At 38.0% G+C, this 22,928-nt stretch overlaps 1 protein-coding gene across 1 annotated transcript in view; it reads right to left on the bottom strand.

Moving 5' to 3' along the window:
- IL1RAPL2 (interleukin 1 receptor accessory protein like 2) overlaps positions 1-22,928 on the bottom strand; it is a 689,119-nt gene that overhangs the window by 460,832 nt on the left and 205,359 nt on the right. The window contains exon 4 of the mRNA XM_060002166.1: positions 16,665-16,818. Within this exon, the coding sequence (XP_059858149.1) occupies positions 16,665-16,818 (154 nt within the window). The remainder of the gene's footprint in view (positions 1-16,664; positions 16,819-22,928) is intronic.

Genomic DNA, 22,928 nt, shown 5'->3' on the forward strand with positions numbered 1-22,928 from the left:
TTTCCCATGTTAGGGAATTTTTCAACTATAATCTCTTCAAATATTTTCTCGGGTCCTTTCTCTCTCTCTTCTCCTTCTGCGACCCTTATAATGTGAATGTTGTTGTGTTTAATGTTATCCCAGAGGTCTCTTAGACTGTCTTCATTTATTTTCATCCTTTTTTCTTTATTCTGTTCTGCAGCAGTGAATTCCACCATTCTGTCTTCCAGGTTGCTTATCCGTTCTTCTGCTTCAGTTATTCTGTTCTTGATTCTTTCTAGTGTAGTTTTCATTTCAGTTATTGTATTGTTTATCTCTGTTTGTTCTTTAATTCTTCTAGGTCTTTGTTAAACATTTCTTGCATCTTCTGGATCTTTGCATCTATTCTTTTTCCGATGTCCTGGATCATCTCCACTATCATTATTCTGAATTCTTTTTCTGGAAGGTTGCCTATCTCCACTTCATTTAGTTGTTTTTCTTGGGTTTTATCTTGTTCCGTCATCTGGTACATAGCCCTCTGCCTTTTCATCTTGTCTCTCTTTCTGTGTATGTGGTTTTTGTTCCACAGGCTGCAGGATTGTAGTTCTTCTTGTTTGTGCTCTCAAATATATTTTAAGCAAATAAAAAAATACAACTATACAGAAACAACAGCAAACTAAAGGATACACAGTTTTACTTCTAGGAATTTCTATCGCTTATTCAATAAATATTCTTTCATCTTTGAAACAAAGTTGTTTCAAGCACTGTGCTAAAGAGAGGAATGCAAAGGGGCAAGATTGATATAACTCCTGTCCTAATGGAACTTAACTTCTAGTTTAATGAGAGGGTTATTTTTCTAACACTTTTATTTATGAAGTTATATATTCTATAACTCAACTAAAGTACTATTTTTACTGAGTAAGTTATTTGCACTTTCTAACTTTTAATGTATTATTAGAAGCTGCTCTGTTCTATCCTGTGTCAAGGCTTTTCTGCTCTTGAGCTGATTCCATCTGCCAATATACTATATGTGAGGGCCGTTTCCTTCCTTTCAGCCTACTAAGTAGGTTAGTGGCAGTAATAGTAGTAGCAGTGGTAGTACTAGTACTAGTAGTACTGGTCATAGGACCAGTAAATAATATTCATAATGACAATGGCAATGATAGAAATGGGTATCATTTACTCTGTTATCTCAAATTCTCTCAAGAACTCTGCAGGGTAAAAGTATACAAACAGATGTAGACATGCAGGCTTAGAGAAGTTCAATAACTTACCCAGGGTCATTTGGCAAGTTACTGTTAAAGAAAGAATTTGAAACCAAATCTTTCTGACTTTAAATCTTGTGCTCTTTCCACTCACCATACTTTTTCTAGAGCAAGGGAGACTGCTGGGGTGATTTTCTCAGTTCTGCTTCCTGGTATCTCCCTGCTAATAGACTTTAATGTTCATGACATAGTTCATGAGTTGATTTTGTAGTGCATATAATCCCTAAGGAGGGGAGAAGGTTTTGAGGATCAAAAAATCTTTGGAGTACAAAATTGACTTGTGAACCAACCAAAAAGGGATAAATATGGAGTTTGTAAGGGCTAGTTTGAAAATTGTCCTCTTTTAATGTACATTCTGAGAATTAGTGAAGAATATCAGTTAATAGCTTCTGGAAAATGTCAAAAATCCTACATACTTCCACAGTTTTGCTTGAATGACTTTTATAAACCAGATAAGCAGAACTCTCTGAAGTCTTTACATTAATCTGATTTAAATATTTCAATTATAATGAAGATATCAATTAAATTTGGCATAAAAAAGTCTCTGAGGCAAGATTTAGGACTAAGTTAGAAAGGCACTGTGGAGCAGTAGAAAGTGGTAGAAAGCAGCATTGTATTAGGACAAATCCCAGCTTATCTACTCCCAAACTGTGTCTTTAGGGTACATAAATTAACCTCTCTGGATTCTGCTACCTCATGTAAAAACATGAGGGAATCAGATCATATTCTCATCGAAGTCTCTTCTAGCTCTTATCCCCTCCTGAAGCTATTTCTACTTCGCAGATGTTACTGGGTAAATCAAAAGTCTGTGTAGCTAAAATTCCAACTGAGTAAAAATCAACTGATCAATCAATTGAAAAAGAAGCCTCCAAGAATTGGAGAATATTTGATTGACAGGACAGTATAAATGTGTGCTCTCTCTTGCAGAAGCTCTAAGGAAATTATTTTGGCTATCTCTCCCGTATCTTTCTTCTTAGTCCTTCCCATCCCCAGACTTACATAGGCCAGCTGGTATGGTGTACCTGCATGTCCCCAACAACCAGTGCAGCAGCAATTACTTTAGTGCCTTTGCAGAGAAGAGACTCAGAAAAATCTTCCTAGAATTGAGTTAAAATGAGGAACTATAAGAAGGAAAGGTGTGCAAACCAGAAAGCACAAGGGAAGGCAAGCCCTCTGGGCTCTAACAGGCACAGGCTAAGGAGCAGGGTTTATGCACAGTTGTGAGGGATTTTAGTTGGGAAACAGGTACCTAACATCCAAATGCTGGACCCTGCTTATTTGTGAGAAAAATCATAGCTCTTCCATTGTGCATATTCCCAAATATTCCAAGAATATGAGTTATTCTCCCTGGCACTCAAGGTCCTCCAGTAATCAAGTCTACTTTACCTATCTAAATTTACCTCCCAATGTTCTCTAGCACAGTCCCCTGGCTTCACCTTCTCATTCAACTTGAGGAGGTATGGATTATAAGCTTAGAAATTAGAGAGATTCGGGGCTTCTCTGGTGGTGCAGTGGTTAAGAATCTGCCTGCCAATGCAAGGGACACGGGTTCGAGGTCTGGCCTGGGAAGATCCCACATGCCGCTGAGCAACTAAGCCCGTGCATCAGAACTACTGAGCCTGAGCTCTAGAGCCTGCAAGTCACAACTACTGAGCCCACGTGCCACAACTACTGAAGCCTGCGTGCCTAGAGCCTGTGCTCCACAACAGGAGAGGCCATGACAATGAGACGTCCGCACACCGCAACAATGAGTAGCCCCCATTCACTGCAACTAAAGAATGCTTGTGCACAGCAACAAAGACCCAACACAGCCAAAAATAAATAAATAAAAAAATAAATAAATTTATTTAAAAAAAAAAGAAATCAGAGAGTGACCTTCAAATTCCAACTTAGTCCCTTAATAGCCGTGTGACCTTGGGCAAGTTACTTAACCTCAGAGTTTTGATTTTCTTACCAGTAAAATAATAACATCTACTTCACAAGGCTTTTGTGAAGTTATCATTCAATGAGGTGATGAAAATTATCATAATAGCTATCATTTATTGTGAACCAACTACATACCAGGTTCTATGCTCCTCTCATTGTCCTGCACTTAGGGAATTATACTCCTGTTGGAAGTAAACATCAAATTAAGAATTCAGAACAAGGTATCCCAAAATTATAAAGGCAGCTGCTAGTCTAGGCAGGCAGTCACCTTCAGAATGGCCAGCAAGCTTAAGTGTCAATTTTATCTCAGTAAACCTGGGAGGGTGAAGAATGATCAGCCAGTGCTGAGTATCCCAACAGCAGGATGTGTGCATGCACCAGGAATCAAGGACCGGGCCCCGTGCAACAATCCAAATTAGCAGACTTTTATTCAAAATTGAGGAAATTTAGCAATAAGTTTGCACACCTCAGTATTTTCTTTATTTTCATTAGGGTGTAAAAGACTTAGGAAATCTGAAGAATTTGAAAGGAAATTTAGAATCATGTTTCCTAAAGTGTGGGATTGGAATAGGGAATGGACAGCTGTATACTTGCTGTGTGGCCTTGAGCAAGTCATGTAACTTCTTGAATCTGAGTTTCTTTATATAAAAATTGGGGCCTGTACTTTGAAGGGCTGGAGTAATGATTAGAAATAAATATATGTAAAGTGATTTATACGGTACCTGAAATAGATTATAAATAGTGTCTGTAGTTATTATGGCAATAGTTATATTCCTCTAGCTCTGACGGATTCAAATGTCAGCTAAATACAGGATGTCATTCCCACATATCAGCAAAAATACAAGTACAGACAGCATGCCTGATATTTAGCAAGTTGATGAGCTTTGGAAAAATCATGATAAGTGGCTTTATTACACTGTCCTGATCCTGGAGAAAATATGTAACACAGGGCCTAGGAGCTGCAGTTTTCATTGATCTCCTATAGTAATCATCAGTTGCCACACACAATTTAGTATTTCATTGTATTCTACCTTATATACCATGCAGACTGCTCCCAAATTTATACCTCCATCCCAGACTTCTCCCTGAATGCAGGACTTACATATCCAACTGCCTATTCAACATCTCCTCCAGGATGTCTAGTGGGTATCTCAAATAAAAATGGCCAAAACAGAACTCTTGGATCTTGCCACAAAATCTTGTCTCCCCCACTCTAATTCAGTTCAGTAAATACAACTAGTGTCTACTCTATCACTGAAACCAAAAACCTAGGAATCATCATGAGAAAGTCCAGTCATTTTTATCTCTATAATATCTCTTGGATCTGTCCACATTTTACTATCTCTATCACCACCACTCTAGTCCAAGCCATCATCATCTTTCTTTTGGATGCTGTAATGGTCTCTTAACCTGTCTCCCTGCCTCCTTCCATCTATTATCCATGAAGCATCCAGAGGAAGATTATTTTTACGTAAGTCAGAAGGAATGTGACATTGTTCTACTTAAAATCATCAAAAGGTGTCCTCCCACTCTAGGATAAAGACCAAAACCCTAAAAGGCACTGTGTTATCTGGTCCTTGCCTACCTTTCCAATCTCATTTTGTCCCACTCCCCGTCACTACTCCCTGTGATCCAGCCACATCACTCTCTTTCTGTTCCCTAAGCATGCAGGGATCTTTGGCACCTCAAAGTCAACACATGCTATTCCCTCTGAAATATTTTTCTGATCATCTTTCACCATGATGGCTTTTTCTTAACCTTCAGGGTCCAACCTAAATGTTATTTTGCTTCAAGTAGACCTTCTCCAATGGTCCAATATAAAGTAACAGCCTACCTACTTCTCAGTTATTTTCCTTTATATCACTTACTGCAATTATTAATTATATACTTATACATGTGTTTTTCGTTTTGTCTCTTATCTATTCCCACCCCACATTACACTACAAGCTCTATTAGGGCAGAACATGTCTCTTTTAGCTCACTTCTACTCTGCACAATGAATATTTGATGAAGGTTAAAAAAAATCAAATATATTCATTGTGGATCCAGGGTTGATAATCACTGTATTAGACACTAAATACTTGTTCACTTGTCCCAAAATGTCCCTTTCACCTTTCACCTCATATTGTAGACAGGACGTAAATTAAATAGCATTGTGAAGATAATTTTACTGGCACAAAAGATAAGGATATTGATATTAACAGATGTCCGTTTTAGAAGCAAGGTGGATTAGATGATTTAATTATAATGTTAAACACCTTTTATCAGAAAAAAAATTCAAGCCCAATTATTACTCATGCAACTTTTATGCCAAAGTTTATAGTGAAGCTATGATGCCCTGAATATCAAAATTGAGCAAACGACTCAGGGTATTGATCCAATATCTCTGAACATTATTATTACAGCCTTGCCATCTCATTTTCCCAGAGTACAGCTGAAGAGAATTATCAGAAATTACAGGTAGGGTCTGATGCAAAGAATTCAAAACACACAAAACATTAAAATTCACTCATCCAACAAATATATCAAATGATTACTATAAGCCAGAAACACAACCGGGTGTTTTTTCTAACCAGTCAGAGAGGATCAAGGCAATGTGCCCCAGAAATGAATCAACCTTCTCTGCCTGCAGACCCATGCCTAAGCATCTCATCACTTAGGCTTCTGCATCTGGTGCTTCCCAGTTATTTCTTAGGATCCCCACTGGAGAGTGGTGCCAAATCATGGGGAGATTTCTAGCTATATAAAGTTCTCCTGGCACCAAGAAATGATTTATGGACTTGAACTGATGAATTATTTTCCTATTTGACAGCCAAAGGAGGTCATTTCACTGCCTTTTATAAACCACCAGTGATGAATTATAATGCCATAAGGAATTGCTGGACAGGAAAAGGCCATTCTCCTTAACATGCCTGTTCTAGGGACTCATTTCCACCTCAGCTTTGTCTCTGCAGCCTTTGCTATTGGCTCACACATCATTAAAATGTCTTGCTGGCTGCAAAAGCTCATTTATACAGACATTTGCTCTGACCACCTTAATTGACAAATTATTCCACATGATTGCATCTCCTTGAATGAAATAGTTTTGCCTAAAATACAAACATATGTAGCCCTTTGCTTGAGTTTGTCATAGCCCCTAGTTAACTTCCTAATTTTTAAAATTCATCCCCTGTAAATGAAGCACCCTATTAAAAATATCAATTTGTTTTAGACAATTTATCAGACTGTTTTCTTGTGGTAAAATGGCTGTGAGATCATTTTTGCAAGTGTTCCAGTAATAATGATGATGATAATGATACTAATCATAATAATTAATATCATTGATTGAATACCTACTATTTCCCAGACACCATTATAAGTGTTTTTCATATATTTTCTTCACTCAGCACAGCTACTACACCTCCCCATTTTGCATGGAGAAAAAACTGAAATTCAGAAGAGTAAATTAAAGTTCTCAAAGTCACACAGCTACAAGGATTTGAATCAGATTTTTCTGGTTCTAAATCAGGACATAAGGGAGCAAATCAAGTTTTCAGAGTTTTCCAAGGGTCTTCTCTTAGAATCATACTCTTTGTTTTGCTAAGATTCCTGTGTGTGTGTGTGTATGTGTGTGTGCGCATCTGTATCTTAACCTTCTACATATAAGAAAATTTTTTGTTGTCAAATCAGATCATAGTACTATGAGCAATACATTGTTCTATAAGCATTTACTAGTGGAAGGGGCTCAGGCTTTGAGAAAACAATAGCCACCTGAATCTTCATTCTAGCATCATTGTTCAGTTGTTGTAAAACACTGAGAGAAATTACCTAACATCTCCAAATTTCAACTTCAGCATCTGTAAAGAGGGGCTAAGGTGACAATACCACACAGGATCTTTTTGATACTTAAATGAAACCATATCTGTGAAAACATTGAGCCAGCTCCTAGCTCCATAATTGTATTTTGTGTCTAAATGTCAAGATAAACCTTTGTATGGGGAACCAAGAATCTTGGAGAACATTAATCTAACTGGTGAGACAAAACCTAAACAAAGATGTCTAAGATAATTAATTATAAATTAGCATCAGTCAGTGTGGTGAAAACTTTTATAAAATTGCCAAGGGAATTTAGGAGAAATAAACAGGTGATTGTAAAATAAAGTTAATCAAAGTTAATCTGTGAAGACTTCCTGGAGGAAGTCCAGAAGTGCAAATATGTCCTGGCAAAGAAGAGTATGAAGGCATGAAGTAGGCAAACAAGCAGGAAGGTAAGGAGTTAATGGCATTTATGTAGTACTGTTATGTGCAAGAGCCATGCAGGTAGTCTGTGGCATGTTGCTTTAAAAGCAAGGTTTTAGAACAAAGGTGGGTTCAGATCCTAGCCCCACCACTTACTAGCCGTGTGACCATAGACAAGTAACTTAACCTGAGTCTCCATTTCTTCCCTTACAAAATAAAGACAATATTGGCAACCTTCCAATGTTGTTGTGAACTTTGACTGATTGTGAAGTACAGTGCCTGACCCAATAAATGGGCATTCTCTGAGCATCTACTCCACTGTGTTGGATCTAGTTCATGGCTAATCTCCCACCATACTAAGCTTCTAGTTTTCATCCCTTTACAAGGGTAGCTTGATAGAATATTCTCAGCCTTCTCAAACCAATGCTTTCAGGTTAGCAGAGAGCAAGGTAGCTGAGAGTCTCACAAATGAACATAATGGAACTAGGGAAATCTGTGCCCATGGATCTAAGGTGCCTATACACCTAGGATTCATAATGTAATTCCTTCTTAAGAACTCCTTCCCCCACCCCTAACTCAAGTCAGAAAAGTCAGTCAAGGAGTCAATGATCACCTCAGGTGCTGGAAGAGAGCCACTGGAGCGGAACTGGCCTAGACTGGGCACGTTTGCCACATCCTGCTGCTACGGTGCTCTAACTTGCTCACCCCCAGCCCTCCCAGCAAGCTGGTCTCCCGCACAGCTACTTGCGAAAGACTCCCACAGGAATGAATGTTCTCATAGTCCCTGACTTTGCAGAGGAACAAGAGTGTCTTTCTGCTGATGGGACAGTTTAATAGTGTTCGTTCATCTCCCTGTAGGGCATAGAAACACGACACAAAAATTTTCCTGGGACAGAGACTGGAAATCTCTTTGACCCTGGCTGTCACTAATAGGGTAAGAGATAGCACTGTGTCATAGGTTGAGGCAAAGGAGGGAAATAAGGGGGAGAAAGGAGAGACAAAATAAGAGTAGCAGAAGAGGAAGGGAAAAAAATCACTCTAGACTGACATTCAAGGCCCTCCTTCCCACTAATTCTAAGTAGGCTTTTTTTATTCCTCCTTGTCCCCCAAGGTCATGAGTAGAGCTGACCTTGTTTCTAGAGGAAGCAAACAGACACCTGTAGGGTATGAATTGTGACACTGTGGGAAAGGCCCCCCACAGGCACTGCAAAGCTGCCAGAAATTCCCACCATTAGTCATGCCTATGAGTTACAGAATTGAAATATCTATTAAATTGCAAATATGTTAGCTTAGAAGGGAAACATTTTGGCCAATATCAGTCATGAATTCTTTATCTCTTTGAGGTATTAGATTAGCCCCACCAGAAAGCAAGGATCTGGGGAGATGGGCTACAGAGAAGACATGACATTAGGACATTTAAAAGAGCTAGAGAGGGACAAAGATGTCATTCAGGGTGGGCTGGGTAGGGTAGGAAAGGCCAGGGTGACCCAGGAAAAGAGGGAGGCCTAGGAGGAAAGGCAAAGGAGCTGCTGCAAGCCGGTTTGGGTCATAAGAGTTCTGTACCTGAAACTGTGCAAAAGAACAGTCAATTATGAAATGCACAGTCAGTCATGTGAAAGCTCCATTAATGTAGCCAAGAACTATTGACTGCTGAGGTCTTTCCTCATTAAGTCACAGAAAAGGTATAAATGAGATATATTCTCATACGATAATCAGGATACAGACATTCAGATCATATCAACTGGCTGCTGAGAGGGAACAGGAAGGAGAGAGAACACACGCCAATGATTTGTCCCCCTTGGTGCTTCACATGGCACTGCTTCGATGCTGCTCTAAGGTGGCTGCTTTATCCCCAGAGCTCTTCATTTATCTGTAACATTTGAGACCAACTTGCTTCATCATCTAAATCGCTCTTCTCTGGAAGGTGATCAATTTGTCAATACCCCTCCTGTAGTATTACATCCATAAATTGTGCCCTTCACTCTCTGCTTGGATCGACCAGTCTGTTGGATGGTGTGATTAGGATAGCTTCTGAGTGCTGTTCTCAGTTTGTCTATTAACTGCTCTCCGGACCACTTTAAGATTTTTTTCCCCACTTGCTGCTGGAGATGGAAATCATGGAGCAGAGTGTGCACCCACCACACAGCCAGTCGCTTGTTTAAAAGTGCTACTGAACCAAATTCTTTAAGGCAAAGGCCACAAATAGGCAGCCCTCAAACAGAATTTAGCCTGCAGGCATGTTTTATTTGGTCCACACAATGCTCAACAAGCCAGGGATTTCCACATAAAAATTTAGACTTCTAGCATCTCTTCAAAAATTAGAGGGCCTAGCAGCACTGGAGCCTCAATTTCATATAACAGCAATCAGCTAGGGCTGAGTTGGTACTGCAAAGACTCTCCAACTTGCTCCCCTCTGTGGCCTCACACACTCACTCAGGTATATGACCTGCCTGGCTTCTAGAAGCATTTTGAATATTGATTAGGGAATTACCCCTTCACTGGCCTAGCGTCAGCCATCAGCAGTAAATGCTTTTCCTTTTAAAGAAGGAATCGAATCAGAGCTATTTATTCTTAAAGCCAAAACAGTGGATTGGCAAATAAGCATTTTAAATAACAGGTTATTTCAGGGATCCTTAGCTCTGGAGACCTGAGCTCTGGAGTCACCATTTTTGGAGTCCTCTTTTGGGTTGCATCTCCTTTTTATCTGGCCCAGAACCCAGGATTAAGGGACTGTGGACAGAGTAACAGGGGGATAGGATAGGAAAGTATTGTGTTAGGAATCAGCAGATACGGGTTCTAGTCCTGGCTATGCCATTCACCAGTTCCCAGCCCAGGGCAAATGGTTTAAACACTGAGCCATAATTTACCCTGCTGAAAAATACAAAATACAAATAATGATAGCAACAACAACAACAATCTTTGCCAACTCCATAAAGTTCTGTGAGAAACAGAATGAGATCTCAGAAGTGAAAGTGCTTTGAAATTATAAAGTTCTCTACAAATACCAAGCTGTCTTATTTGTGCCCAACTGAAGCACTCATCAATGAAATAAGCACCCAACCAATCCAAGCTACACATAATGTCTGAGTACTTACTGTATGCTCAGCACTTGGGGAGATGCAAAAGAATTGGTCAACAAAACCCTGTCCTTAAGGAGCTTATAGGCTAGTTGAGAAAATAAGATAAACAATGGAAAACAAGATTATAATTGTAACATAAAGATAATGCCTGCTAAGTATATTACTGAAACAGAGATACAGTCATCAGTAGGATGCCAGTAGACCCAGGTATTCACTTGACTACTCAATTAGCTTTTTTTTTTTTTTTTTTTTTTTTTTTTTTTACAGTTTATTCTGTGGAAACAGCATCTTCAGATACTCTCAACCAGGGGAAAAGTGTTACGTGGTCATACAGTTTAGGAAATGTTCTAAACTATGGCCCATCTTCCTTTTAGAAAATTATAATATATATTAGAATATTATATACACTAAGATGCCCTGAAATGCCTTGCAAGAAGGAAAGCTATATAACTTTGACCTAGCAGATAAACACATTGCCACAGAACTTCTCACCATTCTCTCTTCCTTTCCTTTTTCTCTCCCCAAAGTAACTATTAACATCTCTTAGAATTGGAGCTCCATAGAACACAGTTGGGGAAACACTATTTGTCCTAATGAACATATTTTAAATTTTCACAGCTTCCAAAGGGAATAAATTCTGTCTCTACCTGTCTCCTTCAAGAACCACATTAGAAACTTAGATCCTATGCTCCTGGTTGCACAGAGTAGACATTGATTTTTGTGATGATTGGTCTTTACCAATTGAATCAATGTTGTTTAACTAGACTGTTCTCTATTTCTTCACTTCTACTAATTTGAAATCATTGCCATAACTGCAATGAACCTTACTGGAATTGATTTTTTTTTCTCAATACGGATTTTCTATTAATAGGGCCACATGGCATCAAAACATGCAGCCTGGCAAATTCTATCTTCTGTACATTCTTGCTTTTCCTGGAACCATGTTGCTCCTTGTTTCTCTCCTGGCACTGTCCTAAGCTCAGATTTAATTATGTGTCCCATTACTACTAATCTCATCTAAGGTGCTAACTGAGAGCTAAGGACTAGGCTCCAAAATGTCAAGTGTATTCTTTTTAGGGTTATCTAAATTCCAGCAGGGACTTCAAATTGAAGACCAAATAGTTAATGTCTAAAAAGGTCATTATAGTGGGATGATGTACACTGTGATCAATATTTTGGCATCTTTTTCAATGTATATAATATGGGTGAAATTGTATGGTTTGTGCTTGGTGATGGTTGAAAAATTATAGTTGAGAGTCAGAAAGACCTAGATTCATATTTGTGCTTGGCCAATTACAAAGTATGTGACCTTGGGACATAGCCTCTTTAAGTTTTAGCTTCTTATTCTATAAAATGAGGACAATAATAGTAACCACTCTCATATGGTTGTTGTGAGGAATAGATGAGAAAATGAATGAAATACACTAAGCACAATGTCTCCTTCACAGTAAGCTGTCAATAGACATTAGCTCTCAGGGTGCCCCTATTATGATAACTTAGTTGTTGGCTTAGAGATCACTTCTCCTGATGCATTATTATCACTCAGTCAGAATCTCCACTTCTTTTTATTCCCCCATCTCTCCACCATATCTCTAAATTCCACTGTTTTTCCTAAATCCACTCTCACCCCAGTGTCTCAGGATTAACTGTAGAGGCATGAAAGAACAAAGAGCCAGGGCCAGGAAAAGCCCATTTTCAAATCTGATGGGAAATTGCTTCCTCTGTGTGTAAACAGATGCCATTCTCCACACCAAAGGAAGGTTACCCTAACAAGCTATGCAGTCTAAGTGACACCTTCAACAGTGCACTACAGTTGGTTTTAGCTTTGCAAAGTGAAATTAAAAGCACTTACTGAAGCCATGCATTTGAACATCTTCACCAAAGACTGATTCCAGCTTCCAGTTTGCAATTTAATCAAACCTTGCATGACCAGATTGATTTTCTGCTATTATAGTAATCCAGCAGCAAATCTTTGCAACCTATCCATAGAATAAATCTCTCTTTCTAGCCATGACATTAAGACACCAATGGGTTAAGAAGTCTCTCATCCCTAATAAGTGAAGAGTCTCAAGTCAGGAGCCCTAGAACTATCTAAGATAATCAGGAGTAGGGGTATTATTTGCATATTCACCAGAGAACAGATTAGTGTTTTTTTTCCTAAATAGTCAATATGCTTTTCTGAAAAGGCATAAAATCATGTATTTATGAATGATTTGTTAGGTGAAGGGTGAATTATCTTCTAAATAGAGTTAATTAGTATTGGCTTCCTGCTTGGGTTCATTTTTGGGATCCCCTATAATTTATGTCTGTCATTGACCTTCTCAAGGTAGACGTTCTCCTCTATTATAATAGGAGACCCTATTCCATTATCTTATCCACTCTCTCCCGCTCCTCTTCTCCTTCTTCTATTATCACCTGTTCTACATTCTCATGTAGTCAACCTTCCCTTCTTTCCTTATCACTTTGACTAGGCTTCTGCACAAAATTCAATGTGAGAATAAAGGAAAAAATATCTTTAAAATAGCAAATATCCACCTGAAAAATGCTGTGGGAAATACAACTGTTAGTTGTTGGTATCTTTGGCAAATGACCTAAATACCCTGTTGTACATGTCTATATGTTGTTAAACCACTCCCTATTTATCTGCAGCCTCTAAAAGTATAAAAAAGAAATGTCTACAATAACAGTACACAGGTCTTCTATGATTTAAATATTAAAATGATTCCAGAAAAGTTGCATATAAATCAAATCCTAGTTAAATGCAGCTGGCTATTTAAAGAAATCTCATGACAAATTCTTTTATATTGAAAAAATAATTTCATAAAGCCAAAGATTACCTTCTATTTAATCAGTTTTGAATAACTAGATCTTTTTACAACCGGTATATTTAAAGCAAGTAGTACCTATACACTTTAAGGGAGCATTTGTTTCACTGAAGAAATATTTCTGATTTATAAATTTAAAAGAACAGTGAGAAAATAATCTTTTAAAATTTTGATAATCTTTTTAAACTTGCATACTTGCAATACACAATCTTAAAAACCTCTACCTACATGATTTTGTAATTAACCAACTCTATGATTTTTGTATTAATATTCCTAGCCCATGCCTTCATATCGCTAAACTCAAAACAAGTATAAGTGAGTTACTCTTTAAATAATCCCAGCCTTATATTTTGAAATATAAGAGGACAATCTGTTAATTGCTCGTTTTTTAACATCTTTATTAGAGTATAACTGTACAATGGTGTGTTAGTTTCTGCTTTATAACAAAGTGAATCAGTTATACATATACATATGTCCCCATATCTCTTCCCTCTTGCATCTCCCTCCCTCCCACCCTCCCTATCCCGCCCCTCTACGTGGTCACAAAGCACTGAGCTGATCTCCCTGTGCTATGCGGCTGCTTCCCACTAGCTATCTATTTTACGTTGGGTAGTGTATATATGTCCATGCCACTCTCTCACATTGTTCCAGCTTACCCTTCCCCCTCCCCGTATCCTCAAGTCCATTCTCTAGTAAGTCTCATCTTTATTCCCATCTTGCCCCTAGGTTCCTCATGACCATTTTTTTATTAGATTCCTTATACATGTGTTAGCATACAGTATTTGTTTTTCTCTTTCTGACTTACTTCACTCTGTATAACAGTCTCTAGGTCCATCCACCTCACTACAAATAACTCAGTTTTTTTCCTTTTTATGGCTGAGTAATTGCTCTTTAAACAAGGAAACAAGGAATAATATAACTTAGACAATATTGCAAATAAAATAAATCTTCACAGAGCAACCTCTTGAACTTCCATACTGAGAAGACATTTTGTCTCTACATCAAGTATAACATTTGAACTCTGTGAATAAATAAACTTGATATATACTTACATGAACAATGACTCAAGGATAAGTTTGAATTATTTTTTTCTAGTATGTAATATATACTCAGTATATTTTTATTTAAATATCAAATGAATAAATTACTGTTTCAGTGGCTGAGGTTTTATCCTCACCCTCCCTTGACAGATTTCCCTTAGTGATCAAAACTCTGTATTTTCATGACATCTGTTAGGAGCTTAGGTGAAACAATTTGGGACCTATGAAAATTAGTTTGGGTGTGTGTGTGTCTGTGTGTGTATGTGTGAACTAACATGCTCACAAGGGAATCATACCTGTGACTGACTTCTTTGGCACCATTTTCTCAGCTAGTATTTCTCAAAGCATGATCCTTGAAAGGCATGCAAGAGATTCCCCAGGACAAAAAGATAAATTCCCTGTCTTACTGATGTACTAAATTAGAATTTGGAGGAGAGAGATGGGAATCTATATTTAAGGAGCCTTATCTTTACCATACCTGGGTTCTTCCATGTGATTCTGATGCACATTAAAGTCTGAGAAACTCTGAGAGGTAGAGTTCAGGTGAAATTTTAAATCCCCAGTTCAACTTTTCTTAAAGTTTAGGGCAAGTGAATTAATGCCTTATAAGACACCCAAAATAAGCTCCAGAATCTAAAAACAAACTAAAGAAACAAATGTGTTGTCACCATAACCCAACAGATGGAAGCATAAAAGAGGTTTGATATTTACTTTATTCTGGTCCAACTTAAAATATAAGCTAAACACTATAATGTTACAAACTTTACTAAATGACCTCCAAATGGAAGTGTTCTGAAAACATCAGATAAGGATTGTGTGACTGTGGTCAAAGTGATGATTCTGCAAGGATTTGTGCATGGTCAGGCCACTTATGAATGATGTATAACTGCCTATGATTGACTCTTCTGCTTGAATGAGGCAGGAAGTCTAGTTCATACTAAGGGAATCAGAAATTAAACAAAAGCAGATCTTTGCTATTTGGATTGGCCAAATATGGTAGTTATTTTGAAAGCTCATGGAGAAGCAACGTGCAATTCTAATCAAAATAATAATTCAAACCTTCACAGAAGGTACTTTACAATTTCAGACTAAGAAGTAGAACTGTCATGTATCAGAATAGAGAATGAACTAAAGTATATATATTAATTTTTAATTAATTTTAAAGTATATATATATTGATTTTTATTTTTACTCTTTTTGTTAACATTTAGAATTTAGAAAAAGATGAAAAAAGAAACTAGTTGGCTCTCAGGGATCAAAAACTAAATCAAATATATGTTATACAAATGAACTTATTAAGCAAGTATCATTATTAGTAGACTGATTTTAACACTATCCCATAAAGGTCAGCTAGCCATAAACAAAAACAATATAGAAGAAAATCTATATTCCTAACATTAATGAGAGTATGTTGTAACTAAGCAACTAGTTGATGTCAACATTAGATGGTTAAACAGGTAATGCTCAAGCTAATAAGTGCAATAAATATTACACTTGTCTGGATAATGTCGAATTTTACCATGGCTCAGATTTCACCCACAATACAAAAATGTGTGTGTGTACTTATACACACACACATACATCTAAAACATATATAAGAAGAATAGAATTAGTCAATATTTGCTCAGGCACAATAGTAGGTGGACCTTTTGTCACACTGTTTCTTAAGGTCCATCACACCCATTGTCAGGGATAATCTTTATGTCATTAGGGTCTGTCCTATTTTGCTGAAAATTACTTACTAACATTCTCCACCAGGTAAGAATATTCTGAGTCTCTCTCTTCCATTGTGAGTAGAATTACTAATTTACAATTTGCTTGTACTTCTGATGTAAAACACACATGTGCATGCTATTCATTTGGAGTTGCTCCATTTAAGAATCACTAGAACCTCACAATAACATCACTCATTTATGAGAAATTCTATATAAATGATATTTTGGATGCAGTCCAAGAAGATTTCATTACAAAAGCCCAACAGAACCTCATTCTGAGGCAGCCTTCACCTGCAAGAAGACTCCACATATGGGGTAAGTCAACATTCTAAAGTGGTTCCAGCATATTTCTTCTGAGACGCTTAGTAACAATCAATGATACCCTGAAGGGTTAAGAACCTTTCATAAAAGCAGAGAACAGATATGCAGTAACTGGTACCATGTTCCCTAAATTAATTGTCCATATTCCACATATAGCTTATCAGTATAACTTATTAATAGTGAGTTTCACAACTATTTTATTTGTAGCTAATTATAAATTCACAGCTAGTTTACCCTTTGTTTGAAAACTTTTTCTTCCTGTACCAAATTATACTTAAAATCTCATTTGCCATGATTTGGTTAAACCAATGCTTACCTGTAACTTTCAATTCAGTTGTTCTTCTTACAAGTTTTCCTTCATACTTAAGCTCACAAGTGTAATTTCCCCCATCTTCTTCTTGAACTTCCTGGATTAGAAGGGCATTTCCTTTCTGTATTATGATGCTTCTCCACATTTTTGGCTTGCATTCCTGCAGAGAAAGTATTTTCAAGTAAGCAAAAAATAAAAATTCACATCACTAAGTCTTAGTACTGGCAAGTTAGTACTTTCACTTTTTTGTACTCTTCTCTTTAGTTTTCAAAATATGTAGCTAAAGAGTTACGTCAATGACCAGAAAACATCACAAATGCATCTTATTGTATCCAATTGAAACATCACAACTACCACCCTAAGAACCACTTTAAAGGCCTGATCCCAAGAGCAGAATGTCCTTAGAGACATTCTGCAAAAACAGAAAAGCATACAAGATCCCCAAACGCAAAAGAGGTAGAGCAGTCACTGAGTAGCATTTTAATGCCCTGGTTCTTTCTATATGACAGGAATATGTCCTAAGAGTTCTAAGAGGATAGTGTTCATTTAGCAACATAATATAAACAAGGGAGCCTTAGGCATTATTTAAAAATTCTAATTGGCTTTTACACTGGCAATGGTTTAATTATTTTTTATAGTAAAAACTAATAATAATATTCAAGAGTCTCTCTCCCCATAGTCAAGAGATCTATTGTGAGGAGGTTGAGAGGGGAAGGGGATCAAGAAAATGAGGCTTGAGGAATTCTCTAGAAACATAGCTAGGTAAAATGAGGACACACTTTGTTGTAATAAGGTAATGGGGAAATGATCCACTTATTTTCTGAGTTCAGTGATCTGTGACCAGATAATAAGATTTGGGTTTTGAGGTCAATTCTTTTACTCATCTGGTAAGAATGTGTTGCTACTGGAATTGGACTTTACTAGAAAGGAATGATTCATTTCCGTTGACTGACAGAGATACAACAATAGCAGAGTATGTAAGAATATTCAGCCAAGTGGCTTTGTCTTTTGGGAATTTTCTCAGACTACTTTTTACATATTGCTCCAGTTTGTCTACCACTTATCTCAAATGTTCAACGAAAGTGGTGGCCAAAAGCTGTGCAAATATCAGTGAAGCTGTGGGGGATAGGTGTGAGGGGGTACTGAAGTATTTTATCATTTAAATTCTGGATCTGTCAGTTAAGGAATTAAAAAATTGATCATGAGGCAGATGACATGAATAATAGTTGAGGACAGTTTCCATATTCCCCATGGTATATACAACATCTATTCTACCTCTCCTTCTCCCCACCCTTACTCCCATCCTCTGCAGACACATCCTAAATATTCATGTAAAAGTAAAATCAGTGCTGACTCTCAATCCCCAGCTCTGCATGCTTGAGTGTGTGCATGTGTGTGTGCGCACATGTCGTAAAATGATTTGGAAGTGTGAGTACCCATTTATTAGATTTTACTGTAACAAAATTTCTTCTGTTATGATAACAGAAGTGAAAACAAAACACAAAAACTGACACTTAAGTTCACAGGTATAATATTTAAGAGATACACTTGCTTTATGTCCAATACAACTACCCACACACATTGTCAGAGAGTAAATAAAAGTAATACTGTCTAGGGCATCTAGATATAAAGCTGCTTCACTCCCTAGGGTCTTTCCAAAGAACACTTAAGGGTCTGTCTGAAATTCTATTACATACCATGTCTGGCAAGGTTTATCACCTATATGAGATTTGCTTCTGAGTTAAACCTTGGGATATAAGGTTTCTGGGAAAATGAAAAAGAAAGACTGAACAGAAAGAAAAAAAATAGCCCAGCTGCCACTATCGTCATACAATAATAATCCACAATTATTTTCGCATTGCTTCCAACTCTGATAGCCTCAGATTTCTAAAGAATCATTCTGAAGGTCATTAGACAAAAATATGGTCCCTCTGGGCATTTTGAGAGGAAAGGAAAATGAAAACTGAGCTGCTTCACTTTCACATAGCAGTGGTGGGGGCAGGCAAATGAGCCCACACACTCACTTCATTCAAAGACAAATGGCATTGTTTTCTAATGTCATTTTTGGGGGGAAAGTCCATATGCAATTAGCTCTGACCATTTTCATCTTCTCTGCACACTGCTTTGTTTTTTTTCCCCAGGAAGTAAAATCTAAAGAGTGTACAGGAATTATAAAATAACTCCTGATGAGGAACAGCCTGGAATCTTCACATGTTCTTTGGGATAGATACAGATAGTCCCAAGTGCTTTTCAAGTTGTCATCTAGCCTTATAAAGGATTCCTTGTACCCAACAGAGTTTTTGTTTTTAACTGTGTTATAGGAAAATGTTATCTTCAGGTCACCTCCATCCTTCTGGAACAATGTAGTATAGATGAAAAGGCAAACTGGCTTCAGAGCAAGACAGCTCTAGGTCAAAATCTGGGGTTCACCCAAGTTCTGTGATCTTGGGAAAATTTGCCTAACTTCTTTAGGTCTCAGTTTTTTACTCTGCATGTGGGGATACTATACACTACCATATGAACAACCAGAATCCAGAGGCTTGCAGAGTTTATTCATTACACTCTTGTTGGGCAGCACTATATTTAGTGGTCATCCAACACAGAGAATGCTTTTCATCCCTAAACTTTCACAATCCTGGATTATATCTCCTCCAAACGTCTGGCTCTACTTGGTGAAACTTGGTGCTAATGGACTAATCAGATAAGAACAAATCTTCACTAACTGATTAACCATCCCCCAGCAACGTAATACTTTAACCCACTGAAAATGTATAGCTCCTAAGAGGCCACTCCAACACTAATCCTAGCAGGTGGGTAGAGAAATTATATTTTGTTCAGAAGAGCCTTGTAGATGATATCCTGCCCCCACCAACCCATCCTTCACCAAGTTACCTCATTGGCTATCCTGCCCACGTCTGGGTGCCTATATCAAATCTCAGAAGTCTTCCAGGTTTTTTACTCCATTACTTGCAGCATCTCTGCCTTAAGCTGCTGGCTGCGAGGCTTACTACTGTCACTGCTTCTCTCCTGCCCCCAGTCTTCCCATCATCTCTTTCCTATTGGACAGACAACATTACCATACTTCACTCCCTCCAGACCTGTTTAGTTTAATTCTGACAGACTGGTGGGCAATAAAGTTTGCAGCACATAGGTCAAGTCTCAAGATGGTTGTTTATCTGAGGTAAGGACAAACTACCAGAACCTCGAATGGGAACAGGCCCCTAATATTGTCCTCAGTGTGTAATGCCTCTATTAGTTAATGCCTCTGAGACCATTACATTGAACTTAATCAACTGGAAGTTTTCGCTGAGGACCAGTTTTACCTAAGTTTAACAAACAGCTTCAGTTCATGGTCCAGCTGTCCTCTCACAGAACAGTGTGCTGTAGGACATCCTTGCTCAGTCAAAATCACATCAGCTTTTAAATTCCAGCTTCCTTCCCTTCTTCCCAGCCTTCCTGAGTGGAAGATGTTATTTGCCAGCAGTTGCTAGGTTGGGAGCCTAGGATGTTCAACAGAAACATCTGTTGACCCAGCCCCTTGAAGCTGCCAGCCATATTTGGATCTTGGAGTTCCCACCCTGAAATATTCACCACTACATTCACAGTCTACTTCTGAGATAGCATCATCACAACCACAGGTGTATTTCAATCAGTTTGATTTGTTAGTCATGGTTACTTCAGTGCTATTCAGAGCACATGACTCATTTCTCACAGCAAGAACATGAGGAAGATTCATTTAAATATTTATTCTGATTCTGAATTTCAGACACAAAGCAGCTGTGCAACCATAAGGCAATCACATACCCTCTGGTCCTCTTCAAATACTTAACACCCATTCCCTCACACCAAACTTCTCTCCTTTGCCCTGGAGACTGAACTATTCCACAGAGCATCTAGGCTCTGCCTAACAATTTGTAGGAAACCTGAACTTTCTTCACTTTAAAGATGGAAGAGATAGGAGCACAATTGTGAATTGGGTATCAATCTTGTACTTCCACTCCAAATGCCTAGGATAACCCACTGCAGAGAGTCCTTCCCCTCCCTAGTTCTTTTCCTCTAACTTTCTATCTTCACAGTCCTAATGTTGAATTTTGGTACCCCCACAGCAGTTCAGTATAAATCCCACATTCAAATACTTGGGATGAAATCCCAAATTATATGTTCTTGAGCATACTACTTAACCAATCTAAGCCTCAGTTGCTTCACCTATTTTTAAAAAGTTGGTGATAATCATATTATATACCAAATAGGGGTAATTATTAGGATTAAATGAGGTAATGCATATAAATCCTCTGTAATATAGAGCATCACATGCTAAAACCACTCAATAAATATTAACTATTATTCTATCATTGTCATTACCCTCAGCATCCAGCTTTCAAATTACATACACAACTATCTTGATATGTTAATAACTATTAGGAGTTAATGTGACTCATATTTCTATAGGAGTCTGGAGACAATCCAAAAGACAATCCAAAGTTACCATTCCAATGAAGGGGTTGATTTACTTTCTTATCTGACACATAAAGGACCTGAAAGTTATTACTGCCATCCTAACAACAAGAAAAAAGCTGAACAAACTGAAACTCAATAACTTCTTTTATTTCCATCAGGTAATTGAGGTCACAGTAAAAGCCACTGTCCCAGAAACTGGAGAGACAGGTAGATACAGAGAATCACAGTTTACTGGGAGCAGAAACAGCCTCAGGAGCTAACTGGTAGGAACACTTAAAGGATAATTGAGTAATTTCTGGAGACTAAGTGTGAACTAGCTTGAGAAATAAAAAATCCCTGAGGGCCCAGTCTTGGAAGGCAGCCCACACTTCTGTAAGGTTTACCTCCATGAGCCCCACCAGGTTCTTCTCAGACTGAACATCAGAGAAAAATCCTGCTTCTGGAAAAGGATGGGGAAAGTAAACCATTTTGAAATATACCCAAAGAGCCTGCCCATAAAAGACGTAGGGTACAGGAAATATACAACCCCAGCCTCCTCTAGCCTTTGAAGTGGGGAAAGAAATAGCCAGCTCCAGTCCTCTCTATTTTTCCTGTCTTACAGGAAGCTGAGAAGCACATATGATGGTCACAGGCCAGGGACTAGGCTCACTAAAAGACGGAATCTAATCACAGGATTATAGAATGCTTTCCCTTGCCCAACACCTTACCAGCACATCAATAGGGCTCCTGTATAATAACACGATATTACAGTTGAAAGAAATGCACAACACAGACCTTATTTAAGAATATATCTCTAGGGGCTTCCCTGGTGACGCAATGGTTGAGAGTCCGCCTGCCGATGCAGGGGACACGGGTTCGTGCCCCAGTCCGGGAAGATCCCACATGCCGTGGAGCGGCTGGGCCCGTGAGCCATGGCCGCTGAGCCTGCACATCCGGAGCCTGTGCTACAGGACGGGAGAGGCCACAACAGTGAGAGGCCCGCATACCACAAAAAAAAAAAAAAAGAAAAGAAAAAAAAAATAATATATCTCTAGAAAGATAACAGGGAAGTAAAAAATAAGGACACCAGAGAGACTTTTAGCTTCTAACACCTACAGCAAGTAGTAAAAACAGCCTGACTCTTAGCCAGATAAACATAAAAAAAAGCTCACAGTAAAGGCCTATTTACTTCAGTTCCTTTTACCAAGTACATCACGTCTGGATTTTTAAAAATATTTACAAGGCATACTAAAAGACAGAAAAAAACACTGTTCAAAAAGAAAGAAGAAGCATCAGAACCAGACTAAGATAGGGCAGAAATTTTAGAATTACCAGTCTGGGAATTTAAAATAAGTATGATTAATATGTTAATGACACTAATAGAAATAGTGGACAATATGTAAGAACAGAAGAGAGATGGAAACTCTTAGAATCAAAAGAGAAATGCTAGAAATCAAAACACTGTAACAGAAATAAAGAATGTCTTTGATAGGCATATTCATAGACTGGACATGGCCGAGGAAAGAATTAGTGAGCTTGAAGGTATATCAATAGAAACCTCCCAAACTAAAAAACAGAGGAAAAAGAATGAAAAGAAATTGAACAGAATATCCAAGAACTGTGAGAGGAGTACAAAAGATGTAACATAAATGTAATGGGAATACCAGAAGGAGAAGAAAGTGAGAAAGGAACAGAAGAAATATTTGAAGTCATTCTAATGCTGGCTCATCCAAGATTACCAGACTAGATCATACCAGACTGGGTATGACAGAGAGGTTTGGTGTACAGATAGGTTACTATAAGCAAATGAAATGAGTTTTGAACAATATATAA

Source organism: Delphinus delphis, chromosome X (assembly GCF_949987515.2).
Source record: "Delphinus delphis chromosome X, mDelDel1.2, whole genome shotgun sequence".
Taxonomy (NCBI): Eukaryota; Metazoa; Chordata; class Mammalia; order Artiodactyla; family Delphinidae; genus Delphinus; species Delphinus delphis.